Source organism: Denticeps clupeoides, chromosome 2 (genome assembly GCF_900700375.1).
Source record: "Denticeps clupeoides chromosome 2, fDenClu1.1, whole genome shotgun sequence".
NCBI classification, from domain to species: domain Eukaryota; kingdom Metazoa; phylum Chordata; class Actinopteri; order Clupeiformes; family Denticipitidae; genus Denticeps; species Denticeps clupeoides.
Window position 1 is genome coordinate 23,744,581 of NC_041708.1, and position 26,910 is coordinate 23,771,490.

General features: G+C 40.0%; 1 protein-coding gene across 1 annotated transcript in view; it reads right to left on the bottom strand.

Annotated features, from left to right (window-relative positions):
- Positions 1-5,009: 5,009 nt before the first annotated feature.
- The window catches only part of vstm2a (V-set and transmembrane domain containing 2A), a 28,365-nt gene continuing 6,464 nt past the window's right edge, over positions 5,010-26,910 (bottom strand). Inside the window, exons 3-5 of the mRNA XM_028970696.1 lie at positions 13,375-13,425; positions 12,958-13,294; positions 5,010-7,490 (exon numbers count right to left, since the gene is read on the bottom strand). Of these exons, the coding sequence (XP_028826529.1) occupies positions 7,414-7,490; positions 12,958-13,294; positions 13,375-13,425 (465 nt within the window). The 3' untranslated portion in view covers positions 5,010-7,413. The remainder of the gene's footprint in view (positions 7,491-12,957; positions 13,295-13,374; positions 13,426-26,910) is intronic.

The window sequence follows — 26,910 nt, forward strand, 5'->3', positions numbered from 1 at the left end:
TCCATGACCTTTTGGGGGAGTGTAGAGCAAATAATGAAGGTGGAGGGACATATTTGTGACATAACAGGCTGCTTGAAGGGAAATATTCCCTATCTGTTTTGAATACTTTTTAGGTCAGTTTAGAGGACCAAGTGCTAGTTTAATTAGTCTGTCTGCACATAGGCCATGAAATGGCCCGGAGTTTACTATATGTTGCGTTAATTAAAACGTTAATTAGACTGGATCCCTGAAGCCAGTGATTGAGTCAGAGGCCTTGTTTTATAGGTCACACGGTCTTGTCTCTTTTGGTTCCAGTAGGATCAGTAGGGAAAAAGTGAAAGTGAAGTGATTGTCATTGTGAAACACTGCAGCAGAGCACACGGTGACACAACAAAATGTGTCCTCTGCTTTTAACCATCACCCTTGGAGAGCAGTGGGCAGCCATGACAGGTGCCCTATAAAGTAATGTGTGGGGACGGTGCTTTGCTTAGTTGTGCCTCAGTGGCACCTTATTGGCTCGGGATTCGAACCGCTGCTTTAACCGCTAAGCCACCACTGCCCCAATCTAGGATGTTTGCCATTGCAGTTATTACCACTGTATATCTTAAATACATTTTATTATTACACATGTACTCAAACACATATTAACCCTAAAAGTATGCTCTGGATATAAAAAATTTGGCTACGATCAAACTCTAATCTGATCTGAGGTATAACCTTTACAATTAAACTAAATAAGTACAATAATCTTTTTGCATAAGTGTGCACCCCCTTAAACTAAGTACCTTTGATTTAAATACAGTATTCAGTCTTCAACACTTGCCATTAATTAAAGACACTCTGATTAACCTCAAATAAATGGCTGCTTAAATGTTCTATTTATTTATTCTTATTATTTTACTTATTTATTTCATTACTATATTATGAAACCTTAACTCAGACTGTTTTAATGTTATGTTGCTTCATCATATCATGTTGTTTTGAAAAGTACATTTGCAAAGCAGGATCCAAGCTGATATTTCTCATTCTATAGGGTGGTAGTAGCCTAGTGGGTAACATACTCGCCTGTGAACCAGAAGACCCAGGTTCAAATCCCACTTACTACCATTATGTCCCTGAGCAAGACTTAACCCTAAGTTGCTCCAGGGAGGGCTGTCCCTGTAACTACTGATTATAAGTGGATAAGGGCATCTGATAAATGCCATACATGTAAATGTTCTCAGTATGGATGACATAAGGAGGACATAAAGAAAACATTTCAAAGCTTTGATTGAAAACATATGTTCAATATGTTTTCAGGGCATTTTACAGAATGCTTAGCGATCACAGGTTAAATCAGGGGACTAAACAATGTCTTAATGGTCAAATAACTCCCACTTCGCTCAGACTTGATCGAGCCGCAGACTCTTCTTTTTGACTCGATTCGCTCAGGTTGTCCTCCATCTGCCTCCTGACTCATGACATCTATTATAATTTTGTGAGACAGATTTTGCCAAAGAGGATTAAAATTTCTTAACGTCAGCATGGGTATGTGGAGATGAAGCAGAGGAGGAGGCTAAAGTTAGCACTGACTAAAGTTGCCTTAACAAAGTGACTAGGTCGAGTCCTTCGAGCACTTAATCTGTTTGGAATTTATTAAAACACGTAATTTTTCATATATAAAAATATCTACTTATCTGGGTCTTTATTGTGGTCCACGGATCCTCTCGCCTGTGTGGGGCTAAGATATGAAAAGCTACTGTGCAATGTGAACCAACGAAATCTCGGCCACTTAACTAATTCCTCCAGATTTGTGTTGATATGACTGTGTCAGCCACTGTGTTTGTGTCTGTGACGCCTCTTTTCCCCTCTTCTGTGGGAACATTTCCCAGCTTTTGAAAAAATCTCTCTGGTGATGTGATTGTGTTTTCTATTTTTCTTTTTTATCAAGCCACCTCGGCTGTTTAACCATTCCCCCATCTGTATATCAAAAGCGCTGTGGCCCCTGCCACCGCTGCACTGCGCTTTTATAATCCCCACCATTTACAGGTGTTTTTATTCCCACTCCCCCGTGCTCTGTATGCAGCCCGCGCCGCACGTCCTTTCATGTCGAGCCTGCAGCTTCAGCTAGGACTGGTATTTAATGTTGAGCAAATGCATTGGTCTTTGGGGAAGATCTGCACTGAGGAGGTGGTCTGGGTGGAGTGGGTGGTGGGGGTGAGTCTCCTCGGTGGGAATTTAAGAGCCACTGCACTTATTTAGCATTACTCTCATCAAACACTGTGGATAGACAAAGTTCATAAATACAAGTGCCTATTTAACACTGAGGGAACTAAACAATTAAAAAACTAGATGGAAAAACCAGGATGCAGTATGGGTAGAAAGCAGGGTGGCAGAGGTGTGGTGCTTTAGTCAGTGCACCCCGCCATGCAACCATGGTTTGATAATTATGGTTAATCGTGGACATAACATTATGACTTAACAGTCTAAATATTATTATTAGTTTTGTTGTGCTGCAGCAAAAAAGAAAAGAAACTAAATTCTCTTAAACCTCAACATGTTTTCTTTAAACGAAAAAATCTTCCTGTAGAATTTTTTCAGAAGACCATTTAAGAAAAACTAAAGGGAAACTTGTTTTTTCTCAGTCTGTTCTATTGCTGGGCTATATTGCTTTTTTATTGATTTATTGCCAGAATAACATACCAAATATATTTGCAAACTATTTTATGTTGCCAAATATTCACTGCTCATAAAGCACAAAAAAACACTATTTCATGGAGTATATAAAGAATAAAGAAAAAAAGAATAAAGAATAAATCTGAATCTGAAAAAGAAGAAACAATGTGTTTTTTTTTAGATTTCTCCTAATGCCTTGAAGTCTGTCAGGCCCTTTCGGGGGGAAGCGTAATTGGATATTCTCATTTGGTAAAAAACCTGACACCGGCTCTCAGGGTGCACATGCAGCGGCTCAGTTATTAATAACCAGCATGACTGATTGCCACGTTGCGTTTGCATGTGAAAATGTCAAGCGGCGTTTTCATCGACCGGACAGAATCAGTGTTTGATCCCTCGTCCCCGACTTTAATGACTATTTATTCTGCTCTTCTCAAGAGATTACCATTGAAAGCTCCCTGGCAAAACTGAAAACTGAAAAATTGGCATCACGGTTACAGCCGTAGCAAAATACATTTATTCTGTTTCCCACTCCTTGTGAAACAACCTTGTAAAAATAAGGTATTGGAACAAAGAAATCTATTTCTAAATGTGAAACACTTCAAGACATAAACATGGTGATTGGTGTAAAGAGTGCTTTACTGTTCACTGTTCAGAGAGCGGCAGCTCAGACAGTCGGATCTGGAATTTGTCCCCTTATGACGTCATAAGGGGAAAGGTTACCTCCCGTTTCTTATGCTTTGTTTGCTCAGAGAATTTCCCACCCCTCCCCTAAAAAGGGAACTCCAACGATCATCATGGCTTTCAAATGTATGAAGCATTTCATTTGTTAGTTGATTGGATGTAAAATTGATCATAAATTAATTTTCCGTTACTCAAACCTCTGAAGAACCAGTTGGTTAATTTTTTTATTTCTGGAAAAATGACCCCACGTTGCTTGTCTACACCAAACATTGGGGTTGGTGACGTAATTTCAGCAAATGATCTCTCAACTTTTATAGGCCGCTCTCCTCCTCATTAACATTTAAATCTACAGACACTGAAATGGCGCGTCCTGGGAAATCTCATTGTGGGACTGGATCAAAGTGGCTGTAATTCTGCACCAAGGCTGAATTTCAGAAAAAGATTTATATATAAAAAAGTTCATTTGTTATTTTACGAGATGACGCTCATTAGCTTGATTTTTTTTACCAATACTTGCAAAGTTTTTTGTTATTTTGTCTAACAAAAAAACAATCGATTCACATTTATAGTTCATATTTTATTCACATAATTATTCTCATCATTTCAATTGTTATGCATACTGCAACAGTGAGTTGAAAAAAAAGTACATTCCCACAGTTTGTCAAGGTCAGTCCACAAAGACTCTGAGCCATTCTATTCAAAAGATCTTAACATGTGACTAGTGCTGGCCTGTTAGCATTAGTAGACCAGGAATTGCATGGCATGGCGACAAGGCAGACGGCCAAAAACCTCACAGCCGGGTCCACAGGCCATTAGCCCCTTTTCATCAAACCTTTAAGAATAATAATATCTGTGACTGATGCCAAATACAAGGTCAGAGTAGTAATGTATTTCACAAGGCTCATTCGGCAGACAGGTTCTGGGCGTTAGCATCTTCTCAAACCTTGATCCTGGCCAATAGGAAAAAAATAACCACTCATTTAGAAGAACCCAGACAGAAGATGGTTGATGTTGGTTGATGTTCGTTGTTTTGCTGTCTAAAATAAAGGAAAACCAAGCTGTGTATCAGCCACAAACAAAAAGGCATTAGTATTAAAAAAAACTTATGTTCTTGTGTTCTGACAGCATTGGCTTAACCGCTCTCACAGCGTAAAAGACAGCTCATTTGTGAAAAGGTCACATTTAAATGGCCTAAATGAAGGGCCATAGAGCTGCTTTTCTGTGGACATTAGCACCCATCCACTGACCTTCAAAACAATGACAGCCGAAAGTCACCCGACAATGATTGTGTCTGCACACGGTTTGGGAAAAAATTTCAGACTTTTATTAATGTAAAACACTGAAACCAAGACCAAGACAATGGGATGCCCAAAACAGTCATTTAAAGCCCCTGTCAGCCATTTATACAGTGATGAGTGTTTTTTTTTTTTTTTTTAACAAAGAATATTTGATCACTTTGAAAGCATTTTTCCACTTTTATTTTTTATACTGAATAAAACCTTTTTATTTTACAGTGCATCTATACATGGTCAGGAGAACATATCGCATAATAACATAGTAATAATAATTGTAATTTACAAAGGTGTGTACTTTTGTTTAGGGTTGGTGTTGCATGTATCAAGGGCACGGTAATGTACAGTGTCACCCTTTTTTATAACATATAAAATAGTAATTTGCCTCTGTTAATACTTGACAGTCAACATATCCAATGAAGATAACACTCTATTTTTTTTTTTTTTTTAATGCTAGCATAATGGAGCCAGAGTTGATGTCTCAAGTTTGACTACAAGTCCCATTGCACCCACTGCCTACATAAGCCAACATAAGGGCTGAGGTTTGATGACGTTCCCCTTTCGGTCTGTCAAGTCTTTGAGCCAATGATTTGGCCTCCTGCATGGAGATTTGATCATTCTGGCAGAGTTCAGCTCCTCAGCAGACGATGAAAAAGTAAAGCAATGTCTATTTCTTAGATTTGTGCCACAGATGGTGCTCTGAATTTAGTTTATACATCAAAAAGAAAAAGTCCTTTTTGATGTATAAAAAAAACAACAAAAAAACGATAGTCTTGATTTCAGGCATTGCATCAATACAGTCTGAAACTCTCTCCTGGATTCATTCTGTCTACACAGATAATGCACAAAGCTGACAGTCGACAGGTGGATGTGCTCTGAGCGTCACACCCGTGATCTCAACGAACGGGGGTGGTGATGTTTATACCTTGGATACAACCAATAAAATAAATATGACTGAATGTGTTGTTTTTTTGGTCTTTGGTTAAGCCAGTGTTGGATTCGGGCGAGGAACGATGAGAAGCACAATTCCATCAAGTATTTCCTTTTATATATTCTGAAAATTTTCAAACTTCTTCATGTGTTCAACAATGACCACAGAGAACAAATTAAGAAGATGAATGGATATGAATGGCATGAAGTGACCTTGTTGACACCACTGCCAGTATATATCAAATCTCACACGGTCACATAGTGCTCACCTGACTGTTGTCATTAAATAATGTAGACTGGATCATGCGTCCACCTGCCAGTGGCCATTGTTCTGAGCTGAACCAGCAGCTGAGATGTGCTGATGAGCAGATGAGCATCCATTTATTGTCTTGTATCAAATCTACACCTTTTTTAGGAACATTTATGATGCTTTGCTAACACCGTGTTTTGGATTCTGCCATAAAATCTTCTCAGGGCTTCTGCATTAGGAATGCTCCAAGCCTCCAAAATACCATCTTAAATGAGGGGAAGAAAGGTTTTCATTCACATATAAAATGTTGGAAAAATTTTTCATTCTGAGGACGTGGGTGCATGATCAGAAAATGAGCATTGTGCCTCCAGAAATAATCTAAAACCACTGGTAAATTGGAAAAAAAAATGTGCCTTTGACCACTGAAGCAGGGCCTTTAGTGGAGAACGGTGCTCATTTTGATGAATTAATCAATTTGCAAATCAGAGGATCAATACCGTTTCCGTATGACAACCAAAAATGAAATATTTTCAAATGTATGCTCTAATGGGGCTCATTATCAGTCTTATTGTACTTTAGAAGTAAAAATTCACCAAATTTACTGAATGTTTAGTGGATAAATGTCCTAACTGGAACTTTCCATTTTTGAGTTTTAGCCCTGAGTGGAGGAATTTGGAGATTAAAAAATGTATCTGTCGCACCCCTTTGTAATTATTGTATGATGCAAATGAGCGGAATAAGTTATCGTTGTTTTGAATTTGATTCTATAAAACATAGTAGTCTCATGTCATAGATGAATGGCCCACCCCTCATGACAGGGTCTCGTTCGAGTGTCTTGCCCTGAGAGGACAAGACACATGAATAAGTACATAATAGTGGAGAAAAGATTTATCAATAAGAGAAAACGATTTATTACGTCAAACAAGAGGTCTGGTTCGGGGCCGTGGTGTGTGCTGCTAAATGGACATGTCACACAAATCTGCACTAATGCTGCTTGATGATCATTATTGCAGACTGTACATCTGAAAAAAAAAAAAAAAAAAAACGCACAGTTACAGCAGAAGTCAATTAGCAACCCAAGCACAATATATATTCATGTATAATGCATTTCTGATGCTCGTTCTTCACCACAGGGAGATCCGTAATGAACACAATAAATGTGAGCTGTACAGAGTTCTGGGGTGTTCAAACCAAACTGTTGTGTGTTTGTATATATATATATATATATATGTATTTATATATATATGGATATATTTATATACTTTACACAAATATAGACTTTTTCCCAGAGCCATTATATGAAATGCACTGCAAAAAGAAAAAAAAAAATCAGCGAAATATATATTCCTCTTGTCCTCTGTTCACGTCCATCGGTTTGTATTGGTCATGGTATTTTAGGAGCGTTCGAATAATGTTCGCAAAAGTTTTATTCTCCAGGACTTCAAGAAGAAGAAGAAGGTGCTTCTTTTGTAGTTGATTAGAATGGTTTGGGTGCTGAGTGGTTGTTTGACGTCAGGGCCAACTGTGCTGTCTGCTCCATGGACAATAGCAGGCAATAATCTCTTCGACTGAAGAAGGTAGTGTGGCATGGACGGGGGTGAATTAGTAGAACAGTCAGAACAGAAACTATAGCAGAGCACCCCTCACAAAGCTGCAAGCGAGGAGCAGGAGAGCCAGTCCGTGCCTTGATGCTATCCTTGTACCTGCAGAAGAAGTCAACAGGACATTTTCTTAACTTCTGGTTATTTCTCATTTCATTTTGCCATTGCAAATTAATTAAATCACATAGCTTGTTAACACAAGTCACATAAATAGCAGTTGGCTGATGGTGTTCGTTTAGATGTAATTGGGACTTGCTGATACCAAAACATATATTATCCATTATTAAATGTACTAAAATGTGTTTTCATGACATTTAATGCTCAGTGTTTAATTTGATGGACAGCACACCTTTGTTTGATGCATGTGAGTTTGACACCAAATGCGCCAACTGCCAGGCGTGAATGGGTTCTAATCAATGGGTTCTAATCATATATATGATTAGACCAATATATCATCATCATTGAAAGAAATACATAAAGATCACACAAAGGTTGCAACAATTAGGTGGATTATACATTTTTTTGTGCTAATTGAAGATTAGCATAGTATTCTGAAAAAGTTTTAGTCAATAGTTAAACTAATTTGTTTTTTCACCTTTCCAAAAGTGACTCAGAAAGGGAAAACATGCAAATAATAATGATTTAAAAAGTGAAAGTCACAGTAATGTTGATGTGTAGAGATGTATTTCTTCTCTCCCAATGCGGTAAACTAATAAACAATCTCTTACCTGCATACAGATGGAAAAAAATATTGCATTGAAGTGATTGTGAAGTGACAGCAAGCACAGCACACGGTGACACAATGGAATGTGAAAGTGAAAAGTGAAAGTGAAGTTCATTATGGGTCCATTTCCAAAAAAGTGTTCCATCACCAAAAACTGTTAAACTCAACAAGAACAACAATATACTTCCAGCATTATGCACCTGATAACATACTGACCATTTAGCACATTTCATTTCATTTTGCACATTTCTGCTCATCGTGCACATGTCTGTCTTGTCCTTTGTCCTGTTTGAAATATCCAACATATCAACTTACAAGCATCCTATATGATGTTGTCCAGTTATGTCCTGTTCATTGTACAGAAAAGTTTTACTTTTCTCTTATAGAGATCCTGTACAGTATTTTAGTGTTAGTTAGTATAGTTTAGTTTAGTCTGTATATGTATATTTTTTTCTTTCTTTTCATGATTGCACTATGGGTCTCAATACACTGTATACTGTGTATCTTGTTGTACTGACAATAAACCAATCTTGAATCTTGAATTTCCCGCTAGGCCACCACTGCCCGATTTGTGCTCAAATTTCATTTTCATGAAAATAAGTAGATTCTGCAATGAATGCTTTAGGTAAATTAATATTTGATCAATGTTTGACATACAGGTTTTTTACTATGTAAATTTTTGCACAATACCGTATTCAGCTGAAACAATTCCATGCTTCTGTTCATGGACATGAAAAACATGTGTTCTTGTAAAGAATAATACTTGTTCCCTGCATCTAAGCATATGAATAAATTACTCAAAACCACCCCTCTCCCCCCAGGAGTAACTTCAGCAGACGTTAGAAGAAGAGTTCCAATCTCCCCCTCAAGAAAAAGGGAACGCAGAGCGATTCCTGGGCTGCAGTGTTGCGGATTTAAATGAACCCTCTTCTTGCGCCCCAGCCCATCAGGCTACTGTCTTTTCTGTCGGCTCTGCTGTGTGTGTGTGTGTGTGTGTGTGTGTGTGTGTGTGTGTGCAGCCCACCCTGCCTGACAGGCAGATATGGAAAGGCGGTTCTGTGTACAAAGTCGTCTCGGGGAACGTGTTCCGGCTTTGATAAGGGGCTGGGAGGGAGACTCAAAGAGGAGGATGAATCCAGTAATGTCTGTCCAACGACGGAACCCAGAACACATTCTGCCGGCATCCGCGGCGGAGCGTTCTGAATAACATCGTCCCCCTCCCCACTCCCCCTCTGAACACACACATTTAAACAGGATCCGAGGTCTCAGGCACCGCTGGGAAAGTGATTCTGTACCTGCCGAGACTACAGAAGGTGACGCGCAAGAACGCGGACGTAATCTCTTAAAACAAAGCAGCGCCGGAGAAAATGGGAAATTGAAATATTCACTAAATCAGCCTGACATTTACTGGATTCTCCCCGTCAGGCGAAGTGGATCCTCTGGGGACTCTCGCTCTCTCTTTCGGCCCAGCTCGACATTGGTAAGCGGGGGGCTGGGGAGGAGGGGTTCACTGACCCACTGCTCCTGACTGCCAGATCTCATTTGGTTTCGGGTGATGAAGTGAACAGGAGCACCACCGAGGGCCGGCGGCCCTGCCAGGCCCAAACGTCCTCCTCGCAGGGAATAATTAATCATGTCTGCGGGCCACTTGCGCAGAGTGTGAGGATGCCTTGGGGTTGTGGGCGGGGGGTGGTGCCAGGGCAGGGTGGCCAGAGTGGCCAGCAACTGTTCAGGAACTTCAAAATACGAGCAGAGGGATGTAACAGCGGACGTTGAAAATGATTTTTTTTTTCTTTACTAAAGCTATCCATGCCTTTAACACTGATTAGAAGAATTCCATCCATTTAACCTTTTACAGAACTCTAAGGCTAATGGCACTATTTAGAACCAAGTTTGGAATAATTTCATTGTTGAATTTCATTCAATAAATTGGTAAAATGTATGCCAATCAGTTGTACTATTATGATATTGATTTCAAGGACTACACTAGAAAGACCTTTGAAGATTTGCTGTGGTATTTAGTACCAACCCGTTAGCAGCAGATCCTTTAAGTTATTAAAGAGGTGGTGCCTCCTTGGATGAAGGACAGAAGGACAAACTGTTCACTTGCTGCCAAGTGTATCCCTCTGCCAGATGACATAATGACATAATATCTTCACCTGCCTGTGGTCATAATATTATAGCTCACCATAACATTATGGTCATTAATATGCATGAACTATTTAATAAACTGTTCATTAGAAGAAGAAAATGTCTAACCTGACCAGCAAACATGGGACCTGCAGAAACAGATGAAGAGGAGAATTTTTTTGTTTGTAGGTCAATATAACTGAGTGTATATGATTATGAAACAGCATTTATATTTTTATAGAACCGTGGATGTCCACTGCATGATCCCCATCCATGTTGTCACATATTTCCCCTTCAGTGTCAGAATGAAACATGACCACTCAGTGGAGTCAATGTTTGTACAGGAGATAAAAAGCATTGGCACATTTCATGGACTCTTAAGTAGCATCCATTTTAAAAAGGAGAAGCACCTGGTTTACCTGGTTTAAAGGGTAAAGTTTGGCCTTTATAAAAACAAGATATTTTTTATGGTTAAAATTTGTGTCCTGTTCGCTTATTAAATACCATCTCAGCTCAAAAAGGTGCCTAGGCTGTGGAAAGACATACATACAGAATCACTTTAGTGTCTTTCCCTCTGCTACAGTAGAAATGCACTATTATCCTTCCTTCAGTCATTCCTCCCACAGAACAGACAGTCCAGCCCCAGAGCGTTCTTTACAGTTACAGCAGCCTGTGTTCCTTTTTTCGGGACGAGTCGTTCACACGTCCAGTTTATTGCACCGCGGACCCTGTGGGACAGAGCGACGGCGGTGAGGTCCCGATTGCATACCCTCTGCGGGATGCCGGGGCATTGGATGCTGTGTTGATTTTAACGCGCTCATCCATGCCATATCATGTTTGCGCCTCACCGGCTCGCATACCGCGCCCGCAGCCGGAGAAATTCGCAGTGATTGGTTTTTAATGACTCCGGACATTTTCTTGCTCGCACTCTGGCGGTCTGTACTTTGAACATTCCAAGAACGTCCCCAGGGACCATGCATTAAAGTGGAAAATGGGCATTAAAATAAATAATAATAAAAAAAGCCTTTTGAAAAGGTTGCAGTATAAAATACTATATGATGAAAACCAGACACTGAATTACATATACAGTATACAACAAAACCTAGTATACCTACAGTGACTCCTTACAGCTAATAGACATGAAACATTTAATAGATCAGGTCCTGCCAGCAATAATACAAACAAACAAAAAATATATATATTGGTCAGAATATTGACTGCTATTTTCATGGTTCTATGTACTTGATAGAATATGCATCTTGGATATCTTGGATTAGAGCACTGATTATCCACATGCATGTTTGGTTTGGAAGTGGGTGTGGTCTTTTGATAGATCATGTTGATGTCCGCTGACCTGTTCATGTAAAAAATGCGATTACATAAATAGAGAAGAAAGAAAGACATGTGACATGTTGACGGAAGGGGGTTTAAGGAGGCAGGGTGTGTGAGAGCTGGCAATCACACCTACAAGCTCCTGCCTTTTTAAACTTTGTTGATAAAAAAAATCATTAAAGTTCATCTTCCAGGGGTCAGAAATAAATAATAATAATAATAATTAAAGATAAAGGTCTGTCTGGATAGCATCCCATCCAAGATTAATAGCAAGAAAGGCGTGATGTATCATAAGCAGCATGTCTTTTATAGCACCTGAGAAATCACTGAAAATGATATTTATTGAAATAAAGTTCCGCATTTAAAGATGAAAAAATAATGCTACATTACTGACAAGATTGCATTCATGGGAGCAAAATGTTAGAAATGGATTTTACATTTTACAGACTGAATCTTAATGATGAAAAGAGAAGATGATTCATACAATGAATCATTAAAAAACAATTTACAAGTACATATTAACAGCTCCTGCCATGTTTCTCAGGCATCAATATTTTGTCTCTGTTGGACTAATTATAGTATGATCAGATTCAGGCATGGCTTGGGAGAACTCGGAATACTTTTAAACGTGATGCGTAACCGCTGCTAATGAGACAAGAATTACAGTGCAGGATTGGCACTGCACAAATGATGTTTTTTTCCTGTGAGGAAGGACGACTCACATCTGAGAGCTAATCTCTTTCAACCCCACAAGCCATCCAATATGGATGGTTGCCAGGTACAAGGGAAATTCACTGAACAAAAGCAATGAGGGTTGTGTATTTGAGTCCAGTATCAAGTGTGATGCTGTTCTATGCCACAATTGTTTTTGATAATCTGTGATAATCTGCAGAGATTACCGTCTTGCAGAACAGGCATTGATTTCAAATGTCTACATGTCTCCTGAGGATAAAGAAAACATTTCCTGCAAGTTTTTTTTTCTGGTGTTATCTCTACAGTCCAGAGCTGAATCAGTAGAGGGAAGAAATTATTTTAACACTCTATCAAACTGCTCCGTCAAAAGCAATTTTGTGTTTTAACATCTAAAGGACTTCTAATTGTTTCAATTAGATCACTGACAGTCCCCTTTCACCACTGAAAACAAATGAAATTGGCCCTCCATTGGAAACTTAATAGGGGTGCAAGTAGCCTAGTAGGTACCACACTCACCTATGGACCATAATACCACAAGTGCCAGGTTCAAACTCCACTTATTACCATTGTGTCCTTGAGCAAGACACTTAACCCTGAATGTCTCCAGAGGGGGACTGTCCCTGTAACAACTGAATGTAAGTCACTCTGGATAAGGGCGTCTGATGAAGGAGGTAAATAAAGGTTCCTCACCGGATCCTGGGTTCTGTTTGATTGTTTTGGATGATGACGTCTGCGAAGTGGAGCTGGACTGGCCACGCTGGTCGGAGTTCATGCCGCCATCCTGCCCTGCTGCCGAGATGGTCTTGCGTGGCTTTATGTCTGTCAGGTGCAGGGGGGACGTCTTCTTGATTGGTCGGTTCTGAGGTCGGCTGGTGGCGTTCACCTTCAGATATGCCTGCACCTTGTACTCCTGCAGCTCTCCATAGTTGGCGTCGATGACACGGCACTCGTACAAGCCCTCATCGCTTTTATCCACTTTTGATCGCTGCAGTTTGTGGGATATGTCGTTCCCCTGGACTTTCACTGTCTGTGTGCACAAACAGAGGGATTTTAGATATTTATAACCACAGTAGTTCGGATGCCAGTGGCGATGTCTTTCAAACTTACACTTATTTTGGTTCCTTCATCATCTGGGTCAACTTCTGGTACCATTTCAGTCTGAAACATTAAAAAATGCTTGTATTGTTATAGCTTTTCTCCATTAGACTCACATTCATAGAAGCATGTGTAAAACTTGGGAGAATAGAGTAAAACTCTCTCTCTACACACAAAAGCACTGTATTGGAAGGAAAAAGACGGAAGTCCCAAATACCACAAGTGAACATTCTTTACATATTTGACTCACAGGAAGTTGCTACAGACCAATCAGAATTTGTTGTTTCTGTTGTCACACCCTCTGTCGTAACTCTCTCCTCACTTTCCCTTTCCATTGATCAACTCTCTCTATCAACTAAACCCAAAAGGACTTCTCCCCCTGCGCCCTGGCTCTCCGATACATTGCGTAGCAATCGAAGAGTTCTTCGAGCAGCGGAGAGAAAATACAAGAAATCTCAACTTGACTCCGACCTACTGTATTACTAGAATCTTCTGCGCAAATTTTCCACTAACCTCACTGCTGCTAAAACTGCTTTCTACAAAGCAAAACTAGAAGCCTCTGCCCACAACCATCAAAAACTCCACAACATCTTCTTATCCCTACTCAACCCTCCGACTCCCCCTGCCCCAACTTCCTTAACAGCTGATGATTTTGCCAACTTCTTCACAGGGAAGATTGAAAAAATCTGTGAGACATTCTCCACCACTAATCCTACTCTTCCTTCTGAAAATTCGACAACTACTCTACGGTCCCAGGCTTTTAGGATATGTAGATCATTTAATTTAAATTAAAGCACAGAGATTGTATTCCTCGTTATGCAGCAAAATCCAGATAAAAATGACTTACGATCGCATATCCACATCCGAACAAAGGTATCACATCAGGGTCATTTATTAACACACGTAAATTATTATTGGAGTTACATGTGAATATTATATGTAAAAAAGGTACCGATGTTACAGAGAAAACAACAATGAAAGGAAGGAGAAAAGGTAGAGAAAGAGAGAGAAAAGACTCAGAGACTGATAGGAAAATTCCCCTCACTTCCCGATGGAAAAAGAAAATGAAACCCCAGCGACCACATGTCAACATTCCTTTATACGTTTGACACCCAGGAAGTAGTCACAAACCAATCAGAATTTGTTGTTTCTGTCGTCACACCCCTGGTGTCAGACAGTATACCATGTATTGAAATAGTGTTTTACACAGACCCCCTCATAAAAGAAAAAATATATGTATATACAGATAAAACTAAACTATACTAACAAAAACTAAAACTTAAATACTGTACACTATCTCTATAAGACAAAAGTAAACATTTTCTGTACAACAAACAGGTCAAACAGGACATGACTGGACAACATCATGTAGGATACTTGTAAGTGGATATGTTGGATATTTTAAACAGGACACAAAAGACAAGACAAACATGTGCAAGATGTGCAGGAATGTGCAAAAAGAGCAGAGATGTGCAAAATGTGCAATGATCAGGTGCATAAGGCTGGAGGTGTATGGTGGTCGAGTTTATAATTTTTCTGGTGAAGACAGTGCATTAAGTGCATTGAAGGCTCTGACTGCTTGTGGGAAGAAGCTCTTGCAGTGTCTGGCAGTTACAGTTCTGATGCTGCGGAACCGTCTGCCAGATGGTGGGAGGGAGAACAGGGCATGTGAGGGGTGGCGAGAGTCCTTTATTATGTTCCAAGCTCAACGGATGAGGTGTTTCTTGTATAGCTGGGAGATGGGTGGAAGTGGAACCATGATGCGCTGCTCAGTGACAGTGCAGTTCCCGTACCAGACGGTGATCTAGCAGCAGAGAACACTCTCAATGGTCCCCATGTAGAATGATGTGAGGATGGGAGGAGGGAGGTTGGCCTTCTTCAGCTTCCTGAGGAAGCAAGTGTAAATAAGTGTAGATGTTGCTGGGCTTTCTTGGTGGTAGAGGTAGTGTTGAGGTTCCAGGAGAGGTTGTCTGTCATGTGCACCCCCAGGAATTTCACGTTGCTGACGACAGTAGATCCATCAATGTGCAGTGGGTTGGGGACAGTCATTTTATTCCTGAAATCCCCTGGAAGCCTCAGACGCCTCCTTATTATTTTGATTTACTGCATGCAAAGTTTGATTATTCTTATGAATTAAGTTAATTTACCATGTGATTCCCTGAAGTTGCAGTGACTTAATCACCATGAAGGGGGCTTTTGCTCTAGACGTTTGTGCCCTTTAACTATGATGAAATTACCGTAATGCAAGGCCTCTCAGGGTTTATCGCCTTAATGTATATAGACGTTGGAAGCGTACCGAGATTGGATTGGAAAGGAGCTGATTAAAATAACCATTATAAACATCACCTTAAATCAGCAGTATTTATCATAACTGTGCAATTATAGGGGAAGTGTGGTCTTCTTTGAAATGGTGTAATCGTTGTCTTAACCTTTTTTCATTGGTGTGAAATTGTCAGCAAGTTCAAAGAAAACCCTTCATACACAATCCAATTCAACAGAAATGAAATCTCTACATCTGAAATGCCTTGATTTCAACACACGCTAATTCAGTGATGCTCAACTTGCTGTATTATGGGCTTTGGCTTGGCTCGCTGTTTCTGACTGCAGGCGTAGGCTGCAAGCAGACCGACTCAGAAATAATGCTAAGGTGAAATATTTTTTAGGAGATCTCCACCAGTAAAAAGTGGACCATTTTACCCTCGCTGTAATGGGCAAATTTTTAAAAATGAGACATGTTAATTACACTGAACAGAAATACACATGACTTAGAAAAGATAGACTCAATACCAAACGTTTTTCTTACGTTCTGTAATATGCTTAGAAACAAACAAACAAACAAAAAAAAAACCCAATAAGAACAAAGAAAACATGACTTATAGGACTTTTAACAGCTCTATTATACCCCCCTTCATATTAACAGGGTAATTAAATATAAACTGTCTAGCCGCTGAGTGCAGCACTTCGCTTGTTTGCTAAGGTGAGGTCAAAGATGTCCGGAACGGCATTTTAAGTTGTTTGTAACTTAAAAATAGGAACTAACTGATCAGCTCTGTTACACAAACCCTGATCTTTTTAAAATTGGAGGAGCCTGATGACCGATATGCAGTAATGTGTATTTACAGTTGCGACTGTAATTCTTGTTTTTTTTTTCTAATTACTAAGTACTAATTTTTCTAATTACTTATATAAATCCTGATGAAAGTGAAGTTATTGTCATTGTGATACACTGCAACACAGCGACACAACGAAATGTGTCCTCTGTTCTTAACCATCACCCTTGGTGAGCTGTGGGCAGCCATGAAAGGCACCCGGTGAACAGTGTGTGGGGACGATGCTTTGCTCAATGGCATCAGTGGCACCTTGATCTGGATTTGAACCGGAAACATTATTTTAGGTTACGATTACGATTACGGTTTAGTATAGGTTACGATTACGATTACGGGGCCGCTTCCTTAACCACTAGGCCACCACTGCCCCCTATGACCTTAGTGTGTAGTGCTGTGCTTTGGTGCTTGTAAGCATAAAGATCAAATTCAGCTTAACATCATGATAACATTATATAATGAACAACACAAGATGGTGATGCCTCATAATAGCTTTCAGGATCATGAACATGCCAGTAATGTTACCAGCATTTTGAAGGATTATTATTTTTTAAGATCCACATAATACCGCATGAGGCGGTATTCTGAAAACCGTTGCATTAAAGATTGTGCTGATTGTGCAGTCCGGTGGTCTACTGAAGCAGCTCTAACCACTCTTTAAAAAACACTGTTAGACCCACCTCTACAAAGTTTCAGGAAATAGACGCCTGCACCCTGCCAGTGCTGTTTCCTGTGCTGTTGTTGCTTGCACCCCTCCTTGAATGCTGAGATTAATTTTTATTTACAACACTTGGCAGATGCTCTTATCTAGAGCAAGATTTATGATTCCATCTGCATGCCAGTTTTCCTTTTCTTTTTGCAAAAACACCACACATCATAATCTAAAAAACCCATCAATTCATCTGCTATTTATCATCCTTGTCTATAAGCCTGGAACACAAGGGCAAAAAAATGCTAACAGCAAGACAATGACACTAGATAAAGAGTTTATCTCCTATTCAATTCTAGTTTTAGATTGATCAAAGTATCAAAGGCAGCAGACACACTGACAGCCAATTTGATCTCAGCGATTCTATGGCTGAAAAGTCTTTATGGATTTTAAACATTTATTATTACTATATGACACTATTTTGTAAAACCGTAAGTGAACACAAGATTTGGGGGTTTTACTAGTGTTTTCAGCAGTAATGTTTGGAATTAATGCTTAACATTAATTATGAACACCCAGTTGAAACATCCTCCCTTTTACATACTATCCTATTGCAATTTATTGATAACCATAATGCATTTTGGGTTGACAGGTTGGTTATGCTGTTGTTGGTACGTTTTGGTTGGTTTTACTTTCAATGTTGAAAAAATGATTTAGTGCCAAAATCTCATAACCATCTTTAATCTTCCAAAAATTAAAAGCAGAAGATAGCATTCATCAATTTTTTTGTGATTAACTGTATTTAATCTCCTTTTTTATTCGACTGACACCATTAGTTTTGATTATGTGCAACTTTCTTCACAAATTCAATTTCATCCCAGGACACATTCTGTATTAAAGGGTTGTTTTGCAATTAAACAGCGAATAGCTTGACTGAAAGCAGCATCAGGTCGATGGGAAAGGTCCATGTAGACTTGTTGCATTTACATTCCTTTCACATGGCATGAAACAAAAATGTAAAAGATTAAGTACGACAATGAGAAGGGAGTCCAATAGTTGCCCTGCCTGTACAAATGCAATTAAGTTAATTGCGATCTAATGAATTTCCAATTGCTGGGCTGAACACTTGCATTCATCTTTTGGCAGTGACTGGCTACTGTCTGCACTGTTTTAACAATGATTTTATCGTCAACGGGGCCAAAATGAAACCACAGCCTCTCCAGGGTATCTCAAAGTATTGGGTAATAACCAGAGGACCTCCTCTCCATGTTCATTTCAGTGGTTTATTGTTGGTGTAGGGTCTGTTCTGGTAATCTTCTACTCTCAGTCTGTCCTATGGCCCAGACCAAAGAAGTCTCAAGGCAACTTCAGAGATTAAAAAAACTAAAAACAAAACTGCATTATTTCTCCATTTGCATTTCATTGCGCCCTCCGAGCCAACACTCTCAGCACTTTCTGCAATCCTGATTTTCAAGCGTGAGCCCCTTTTATTACAAAACTCTCCAGCATGACACCATGTCATTCTTCATGCCGACCAAAATTGACTTCTTGTAAAATGTGTCCCACAATTATTGTGCATAATGCATGGGGCTGCAAGGTCCCTCACACTCAATTAATGTCAAAATAGAAGAATGGCGTCATTCATACAGAAACATAGACATACCTTACTTGAACAGTCATATTTTATTATGATTTATCCCAGCATTCCACGAGCGTCGGCTCACCCTTTTTTTAAAACCAGTTTTAGGAACACATGTCAGCTATGCACCTCTATTTACCAGCACAATCACACAGCCCACCGTCCTCACACATTGTGAACAGCAAGCAGAGGGGAGAGCAGGGAACAAATGTTCAGTCCCGTATCATTGTGCCTATTGATGGAACATATGGTCGTTGAAATTTGACTGTCTAAGGACGTTTCAACATCTGAAACCAGGCAAAAGACTCTGAAGCATCATGGCCAGGACTGAGAGACTCAGGAGGAGTTTCTATCCTCAGGCCATAAGAATGCTGAACCAGGACATGCCACCACACCCGACCATCTGTATATTCACTGTTGTCTGTTCATTTCACCACTAACCTGCAATCTGCTACATTGGTTATTGCAAAGTCAATGCACAATACACTTTTAAGTTGGAATCTAAGTTCACTATTGTACTTTATTTGATTTTTTTGATTTGCTGCTTCATACTGAGTCACCAAAATCTGATCACTAAAACTGATAAACTCAACAACAATACACTTCCAGCCTTATGCACCTGATCTTTGCAATCCCTACTCATTTTGCACATCTCTGCTCTTTTTGCACATTCCTGCACATCTTGCACATGTTTGTCTGGTCTTGTGTGTCCTGTTTGAAATAACTAACATATCCACTTTCAAGCATCCTACATGATGTTGTCCAGTTATGTCCTGTTCGACCTGTTTTTCTCTTATAGAGATAACCTGTACAGTATTTAAGTTTTAGTTAGTATAGTTTAGGTTAGTGTGTATATGCTTATGTATTTTTATTTTATGATTGCACCGTGGGGGGGTCTGTGTGAAACATTATTTCAATACACAGTATATTGTCCCAATCTATTTTGTAGAAACACCCGCTATTTAACTGACTTTTAATTAATAAATTGATGTTAGAAATAGCTCATATGAAAAGCTTAAACCCTACCAAATTATGTTTAATGCATTGAAATGAATTAGTTTCACTGAAAAAAAGATTCATCATTTAGTTAAGACAGTAATTTTGGAAATACAAAAGTTTTGTTGCCTATACAGAAAATTAACAAATTTACTGCAAATACAAAAATATGTCAGCAAATTAAGTACCGGTGCTGTGAGATCCAGATTTAATAAAATTGGAATAAAATTGGAATAAAATGGGAATAAAATGAGCCATTTCTTGTAAAAAAATCTTGATTAGAAATATATTTCATCGGCACTTGATGTCAAGTCCAAGTGCTAAATCATCAATACAAAAACAAAAAATGTTTTATTGAATCAACTGAACAAAGTGGTGCAGCTTTAATTTATTTCATTTATTTTCCACTTGTCCACTATGGAGTGCACAGAGTGACAAAATGAAACAAAAAATACATCAATAATTAAATAACAAAATGTGCCACGAAAAAAAAACAAGATTTCTCTGACAAAAAATACATCAATAATTAAATAACAAAATGTGCCACGAAAAAAAAACAAGATTTCTCTGACTGACATCTACACACAAGAAAAAGTGAGAAACGTTTGACAGACAGGTTGTCATATCCTACAGCCTGAGTAACGCTGCCCTGTAGGATGAATGAGATACATCTGTCCTATTATCAAGTTGTGCGTGGAAGCAGTGAATTCACCATTTTACACAGTCTGCACAGCCACGCAACCAGCAGTTCATGGCCTCTGCTTGATTTTCAGTGGAGCAGCTCCTGACAAATGTTGACAGAACATCTCGGAACTGTCCACACGGTAAGAGATTGCTGTTAAATTATGGATTTGGGGTGGACTGCTCACCCGCAACCATCGAATGTGATCAAACAGAATGGCTGAAAGAAAGCAAGATCAAAGTTTTAACGTGGCTGTCACTGCCGCTATTCCACCGCCTCGCTCACGAAGAGGGCGTGGCCACCCACAGGGACAGTCACCCGGAAGCAGACGAGGCCGGAGTCAGATTCCCTCGCTCATCGTGTGGTTTTGTCCCTCGCTGCTGCTAGCTTGTCCTTGCCTGATCTGGCCTCACAATGGCTGCCTTTGCTACCTGACTACTCTATAGGACTTGACCCCGCCTGATTATTGTTAGGCCCTGATGTTTCCGACCTAATGCCCATCCCTCGACTACGTCTCAGTCAAGCTCTCAAATTCTTCAGCTCTCGCGATTGCCAACCACGCCTGTCGGCATACGCTTCTCACGCCAGCCTCCTTCCACTACGCCTACTCCACAGTAACAGCAAATTCTGCATCTGCTTCATGTACCGGCCTCACCGCCACTGAGCATCCTTAACTCTCCCCGTCCACTTAGCGTGCACACTCCCACTCTTCCAATCCTCCTCCCATCACCCCAAACATTTCCTCCCTTAAAGCCTACAGACCTTCTGCACCGCCTCCAAGCCCCAGGATGTCTTCAAATGTGCCCCAAGGTCTCGAAGGCAAGAGCATGTTTTAGGTTGGAAAAGAGAGATGGATTTAGCTGAACACTGCAAAGACAACTTAAAAAAAACAAACAATAAAAATAAAATTTATATTTCCCCTCTATTTCTTCTGATGGACGGAGAATTAATTTTCTGTTAATTTTCTGGAGAGTTTTATTTATTCAACTCTCGTCTGGATAAGTAATGATCTAGCTGGTTAGCTCTTGAAACCCAGTTTTAATTGTTGCAATTGTTTGCCTCACATCCATACTGTGCAAAAAAATAAATCTGCCAGCCGTCACACAGGAAGTCCTCTAGGTTCTGAAAGGAATACGATATTTCCCCTTAATTCGAAGATGGCATGCATTATTGAGTGACTCACTTTGATTTCCAATGCATTAGACCGATCATAGGCATCGGCGCATTCATAACGAGAGCAGCAAGAGGAGAAAAGATTACAAGGACCCCCTCCAAGAATGACATTATACAAGGCACGGCTTGCTTCATGCTTAATAGATCTCTCAGGTGCTATATAAAGATTTGCGTGGAAATATAAACGTGGCGATGATCCTGGAATGCGGCGAGATGCTCGTAAACAGACATCACAGGGTGTTAAAAAAAAATTCAATTGCATTTACAGCCAATGACTCTCCAATGTGTGAAGGAAACCCAATTGTCCATGATGGCCCAACTGAGCAATCGTCTGTTGGGTTAAGGCAAAGGGGCTGGCAACAACATAAAACATATTTTAGCGGATTAGGCTTTAGATTTCTCCTTAAATGGCTGGCATGTGTTGGGAGATACTAATTAACTAAAAAATGGAGCGAGTGCAAGTAAATGTGGTTCTTTCCTGACCACAGTATATACAATCAACTTACCAATTTTTTTCTGAATTTCTGCTTTAGATTTAATGACAGTGTCTCTCATGCATCGCAGATGCCAAAATGTCATGGTGAAACGTAACGATCCGTGCCCTCCCAACATGATCAGAGAACGTTCCAGAGAATGATGATGAGATCTTACACTTGGGAAAACGAAAAACAAGATTGAATCAATGACGTAGGAAGGCAGTGCAGAATTAGTAACCACTTACTGTGTGCACAAACACACACATTTTGATGGGATTGCTCCATCTTACTGAATACCCATAACACCTCAACCTCTCCTTCGACTTTCCAGAAGGTCAGATAATAGCACACGATACGTCACTGGCTCACTCAGCTTCACACAGGCATCTGTAGAACGCTGTTATTTGGTTCTATACTCTATTAAATTGCTCTGGGGGCTTTCTTCTAGAAGAATGTATGAGAGAGAAATGCCTGACCACATTGTCAGCTTGCTCTCCTCCACAGCAGGCGAGCAGTCAGCTCTGCATACGGACCGTGAACCCGCCACACGCGTGCTGCGGGACTCTAACTCACCCGGGCGAGCATCCATCAGCGATACCAGCGGGGAGTTGGAGTGATTGATATCTCCACCGTCATGATACCTGCTCTCTCCTGGGGCCGACAGCTTGAAACGAGTTCTCTCAGCCGCACTGGGGGTTCCTGCCTGCACCCAACCTCTAAGTCATAAACAAAGCCAGAGCCTCCATTTTTATTTTTCCTCCCCTCCTCCTGCTGGCATTAAAGAGAAATGACAAATGGCGAAAAAAAAACATTATGCTCTACATTATGCAAGACATCAAACACTTATACTGTAGGTCGGAGACTCTAAACCAGGGAAAATGTAAAGGGGCTTTGAACAAATTGTGACTTTTTGGACACAGCATAACTAATACCCACCTGGCTTTTAATATCAGGCACTGGTGACTAGAAAATCCCATTATTCACTTCCACTGAGATGTAACCCCTGATGCACACCTGCCAAGATTCGTCTATTCTTGGTAGAGAATGCAAAACCCTGTGATCGCAAAAACCAACAGCAGGCGCCATAATTAGAGTGGCTGCTTTTTTACTGTTACTGCCGAACACGAGTGAAATATACAGTCAGCATGTTAGTCAAGCTCTATGCCCGCTGTAATAAGCTTCACACTGCCACAGACGGAATTTGTTTCTGGCAAACAGTGATACAAACAATGATGGTGTGTGCACACACACACTCACACTTACACACACACGCAAACACAGAATCGTAATCCTTGAGGAGGGTTGGAGTGTTTGCCTAGACTGAGCAGAGGGATCGAGAGTGGCGGTTTTCCTAATTTAATGCGATTGTAATTACAAAGTTGTAATATTACTGGGGGTACAGATCTTTGAAAGCCGTTTCATTATACATGAAATCTGCAAAAACAGCGAATGAGCGGTAAACATACAAAGAAATGATTAGCGACCGAGACACTTTTAGACATTTATCCCTAATTTCTACCATGTGTAAGCTGCTATCACTAGGTGATAAAACATTGTGCTAAAAGCAAAATTACTTTCCAACCTTTGAGCAAACGCTAAGAAGATGAGTGATTTCAAGGCTGAAGAAGGCAGAGTTGGGGGTTTTACCATGTAAACTTGCAATGATCGGAGGGCCATTTCAAGGGAGCCTTGTCTCCATGTCTGCAATTTGTGAAACTCAAACGGTCCATGTTCAAATAAATTTCTCATTGAGAATTTTTTTTATTAACATTATAAACCACTTTGCCATTGACAAAAATGGACGTGATTGACGTGACAAATTCATTCAGCCATGTGTGTTATTCTAGGATATTTTCTCAATGCATTCTAAATTAATTTCGATAAGATTATTACATAAAAAAGTGTTAATATTTCACTGCTTCGTGTTAAATGTTCATTTAAATGCAAAAGTAGGACCCCATACCTTTAAATCAGGGCCCTTTAGTCTGAATGGACTGTACAGTTTCGCATAATGTATTCATGTACTAAATCTGTAATAAATATGGTGAGACAGCAAAAGCATTTTGTGCAATTCATTAATTATGCTAAATTACTTTCTATGTGTGCCAAATTTCTCATAAATTGTGGCTAAAACAAAGCTCCTGTGGGTGCTATTGTCACCCATAATACCTGCATTCGTATCACAGAACATGATCAATGTAATGGCCGCTACACAGTCCAACACATAACTATAATATTCCAAAATATCCTCTGGGATGTGGGAAGCTCAGGCAATTAAAGGCAGAATTGATACGCTTTATCAAAATAGTGTGACAGTTCCATTACCACCGAATGGACGAGGCGCCTTGCCGTCCCATCATATTTCATTTAAAGCGACCCCGCAAAAACAGGCCCGGGCGAGGGAGCCAGCAGCGGAAAAAAGAGGTCAAAGTTATTCCACGAATCAAGTGAAGATGGCTCATGTTTAATCTAATCATGCTCTTTTATGTGCTGACTCTCATCTGCCTAACGGCCGACGCCTGCATCCGGAGGCCTCTAACTCAGCAGCAAACCATTGGCCCCTGATTCATCCCAGCAGCAGCGGCCAGCACCGTGCCGTTCAGCGGAGAGATGGAGCTGCTCTCTTTCGAGGCTCACTGGAGGGGATGGATGTCGGCTCTCCAAATCCCAGGCCGGCTCTGTGAGAAATGGCTCTTTCTGTAATGTTATTAAAATGAATGGGCTTCTTTCTGTGAAATTGGCCTAATCCATTATGATTGGCAGACTCTCAACAATGTAAAATCATTAGTCTGGGACCGAGCGAAGGAATGATCGCTGTTATGGTGTTTTGCTGTTATTCTTTACTGCATCTCGTGGGTGAAAGTGGCACAATCATTGATCTTTGAATCCAGCTTTGAAATATCTCAGTAAGGCCACATCGTTAACAGTCAAAACCTTTAAGATGAACAGAAATATTGCAATTGTAAAGAAACTGGCTCAAAAGCTTCAGCATGAAAAGGCCCAATTTATTACATTTCAAAGACAAAAGGACAATACATATCAATCATGATGCTCACGTTTACTTTACTGATTATTCTACACACAACAGGATCCAAAATCAGACCACATCAGAGAGGTGGAATTCCCACCTGTCAACATGACCTCATATACCCAAATTAAGCATCTGACTTGTGCTAATGTCCTTGTACCAGACACGAGTTATGGCATGAGGTTTGTTGACAATATTATCTCTTTGGTTTTAATGTAATGGCTGCTTGTTGTAAGTTAGATTCATTTTGAACATAGTAAAAAAGAAACATGACAGTAGGTGAGTAAACCAATTTTGACCGAACAGTCACATTTTTCTAGGTTGGTGCTCACCCACTAGATGTCACTGTGATACACACACAGCAACTTTAAACAATACAACGTTTAAAAAGTCTCCACCAAGGTACCTACAGTCACGTGGCCATGACTCATTCTTTCCATGCAATCACACCATCCATGCACACAAGCAAATAATTTCTCTTTTACTTCAAATATACAGGCAATGCCTTACCGTAATCACATAAAAAAAAACCTTTCAGCAAATTCTTATGTTACTTGGACAACACATTTTTGTTGCCTCTTTTAATAAGCAAATTATTTTGTCTTCATACACTTTTCTTTGTTCTGAGCCATAAATTTATAGTATTAGCAGAATGTCTCTGGTCCATTCACAGAATGGAAGACAAATCATGGAATTGCATTCATCAAAACTCGTATTTAATTTACTCTGGCACCAAAACCCAGCAGGACACAGCAGGACATGGATTTCGTTTTTGTTGCGCGTGTAAGTGTCACATGAAGGTTTTTATAAATGTTCAGTTCTAGGCATCTTTAAAACCCTTTATGGAAATCCTTACATCTCAAGCCGAGGAGCACATGGTTCTCCTTCAGTTCTCCAGCTGTATCAAATGTAGGCTTTAAAAAACAACCCATAATTTCACTGATGCGTTCGGTCTGTTTATTTATTATCTATGATAATTGGGGGCTGAGGCTGCAGAAATAATTCTAGTTAGTTCACGTCTGATCTGGCGCTGACTATTGGAAGGTTTTCCCCCATCCGTGGCCCCTGTTCATCATTCATAGGCGGTAAAGCGTGGCGCGCTCAAGTCAATAATCATTTCCACTATATAATGCAAATGGAATTCGCACTGCAATCATTTTCTTTTTCCTAAAAATGTCTTATTGGACAACCCAGCATGCACAAATGTGTCTTCAGTAAGGAACCACAATCATAACAAACATTTATATCCACTGGAACAATTGAAACCATCCTCAGGACTTTCTTCCCCAAAAAATACTACATGTGATGACTGACGGTCACATGATTTCCATCTTCATACTGATCAAACCAATCAAACCAAGAATGAAACTTTGAAGACTACACTGTCATGACGATCAAAGTGTTTTACTATAGTATTAAGGCCATCACTCAGGAGTTGCTCAGCGATTGCCAATTGCTATGTGTGAACGTGGCCAATGATGTGACAGCCTATGAGAGTGCAGGACACTGGCTGATGGGACAAACTTCCTCTGGGCTTGTCCTCATGGGACATGTGTACCCAAACCACGCAGCCCACCCTGGAGTTTCTCCGCTAGTCCATTAAAGTTTTTTGTTACTTTACGAGTCATTAAACTACAGTTAAATAAAAATTATCAAAACGCTTGCTCTGTTAGTGCAGCATGTCTTTCTCCCCTTCCTCACCCTCAGTCTCCAGCGAGGCCAAGCCGTGGCATCCCTCCACATGCTGGGATCACGCGTGTCTTACTTTTCCTGCTACCGGCTCTTGTTTTTTTTCCAAAAG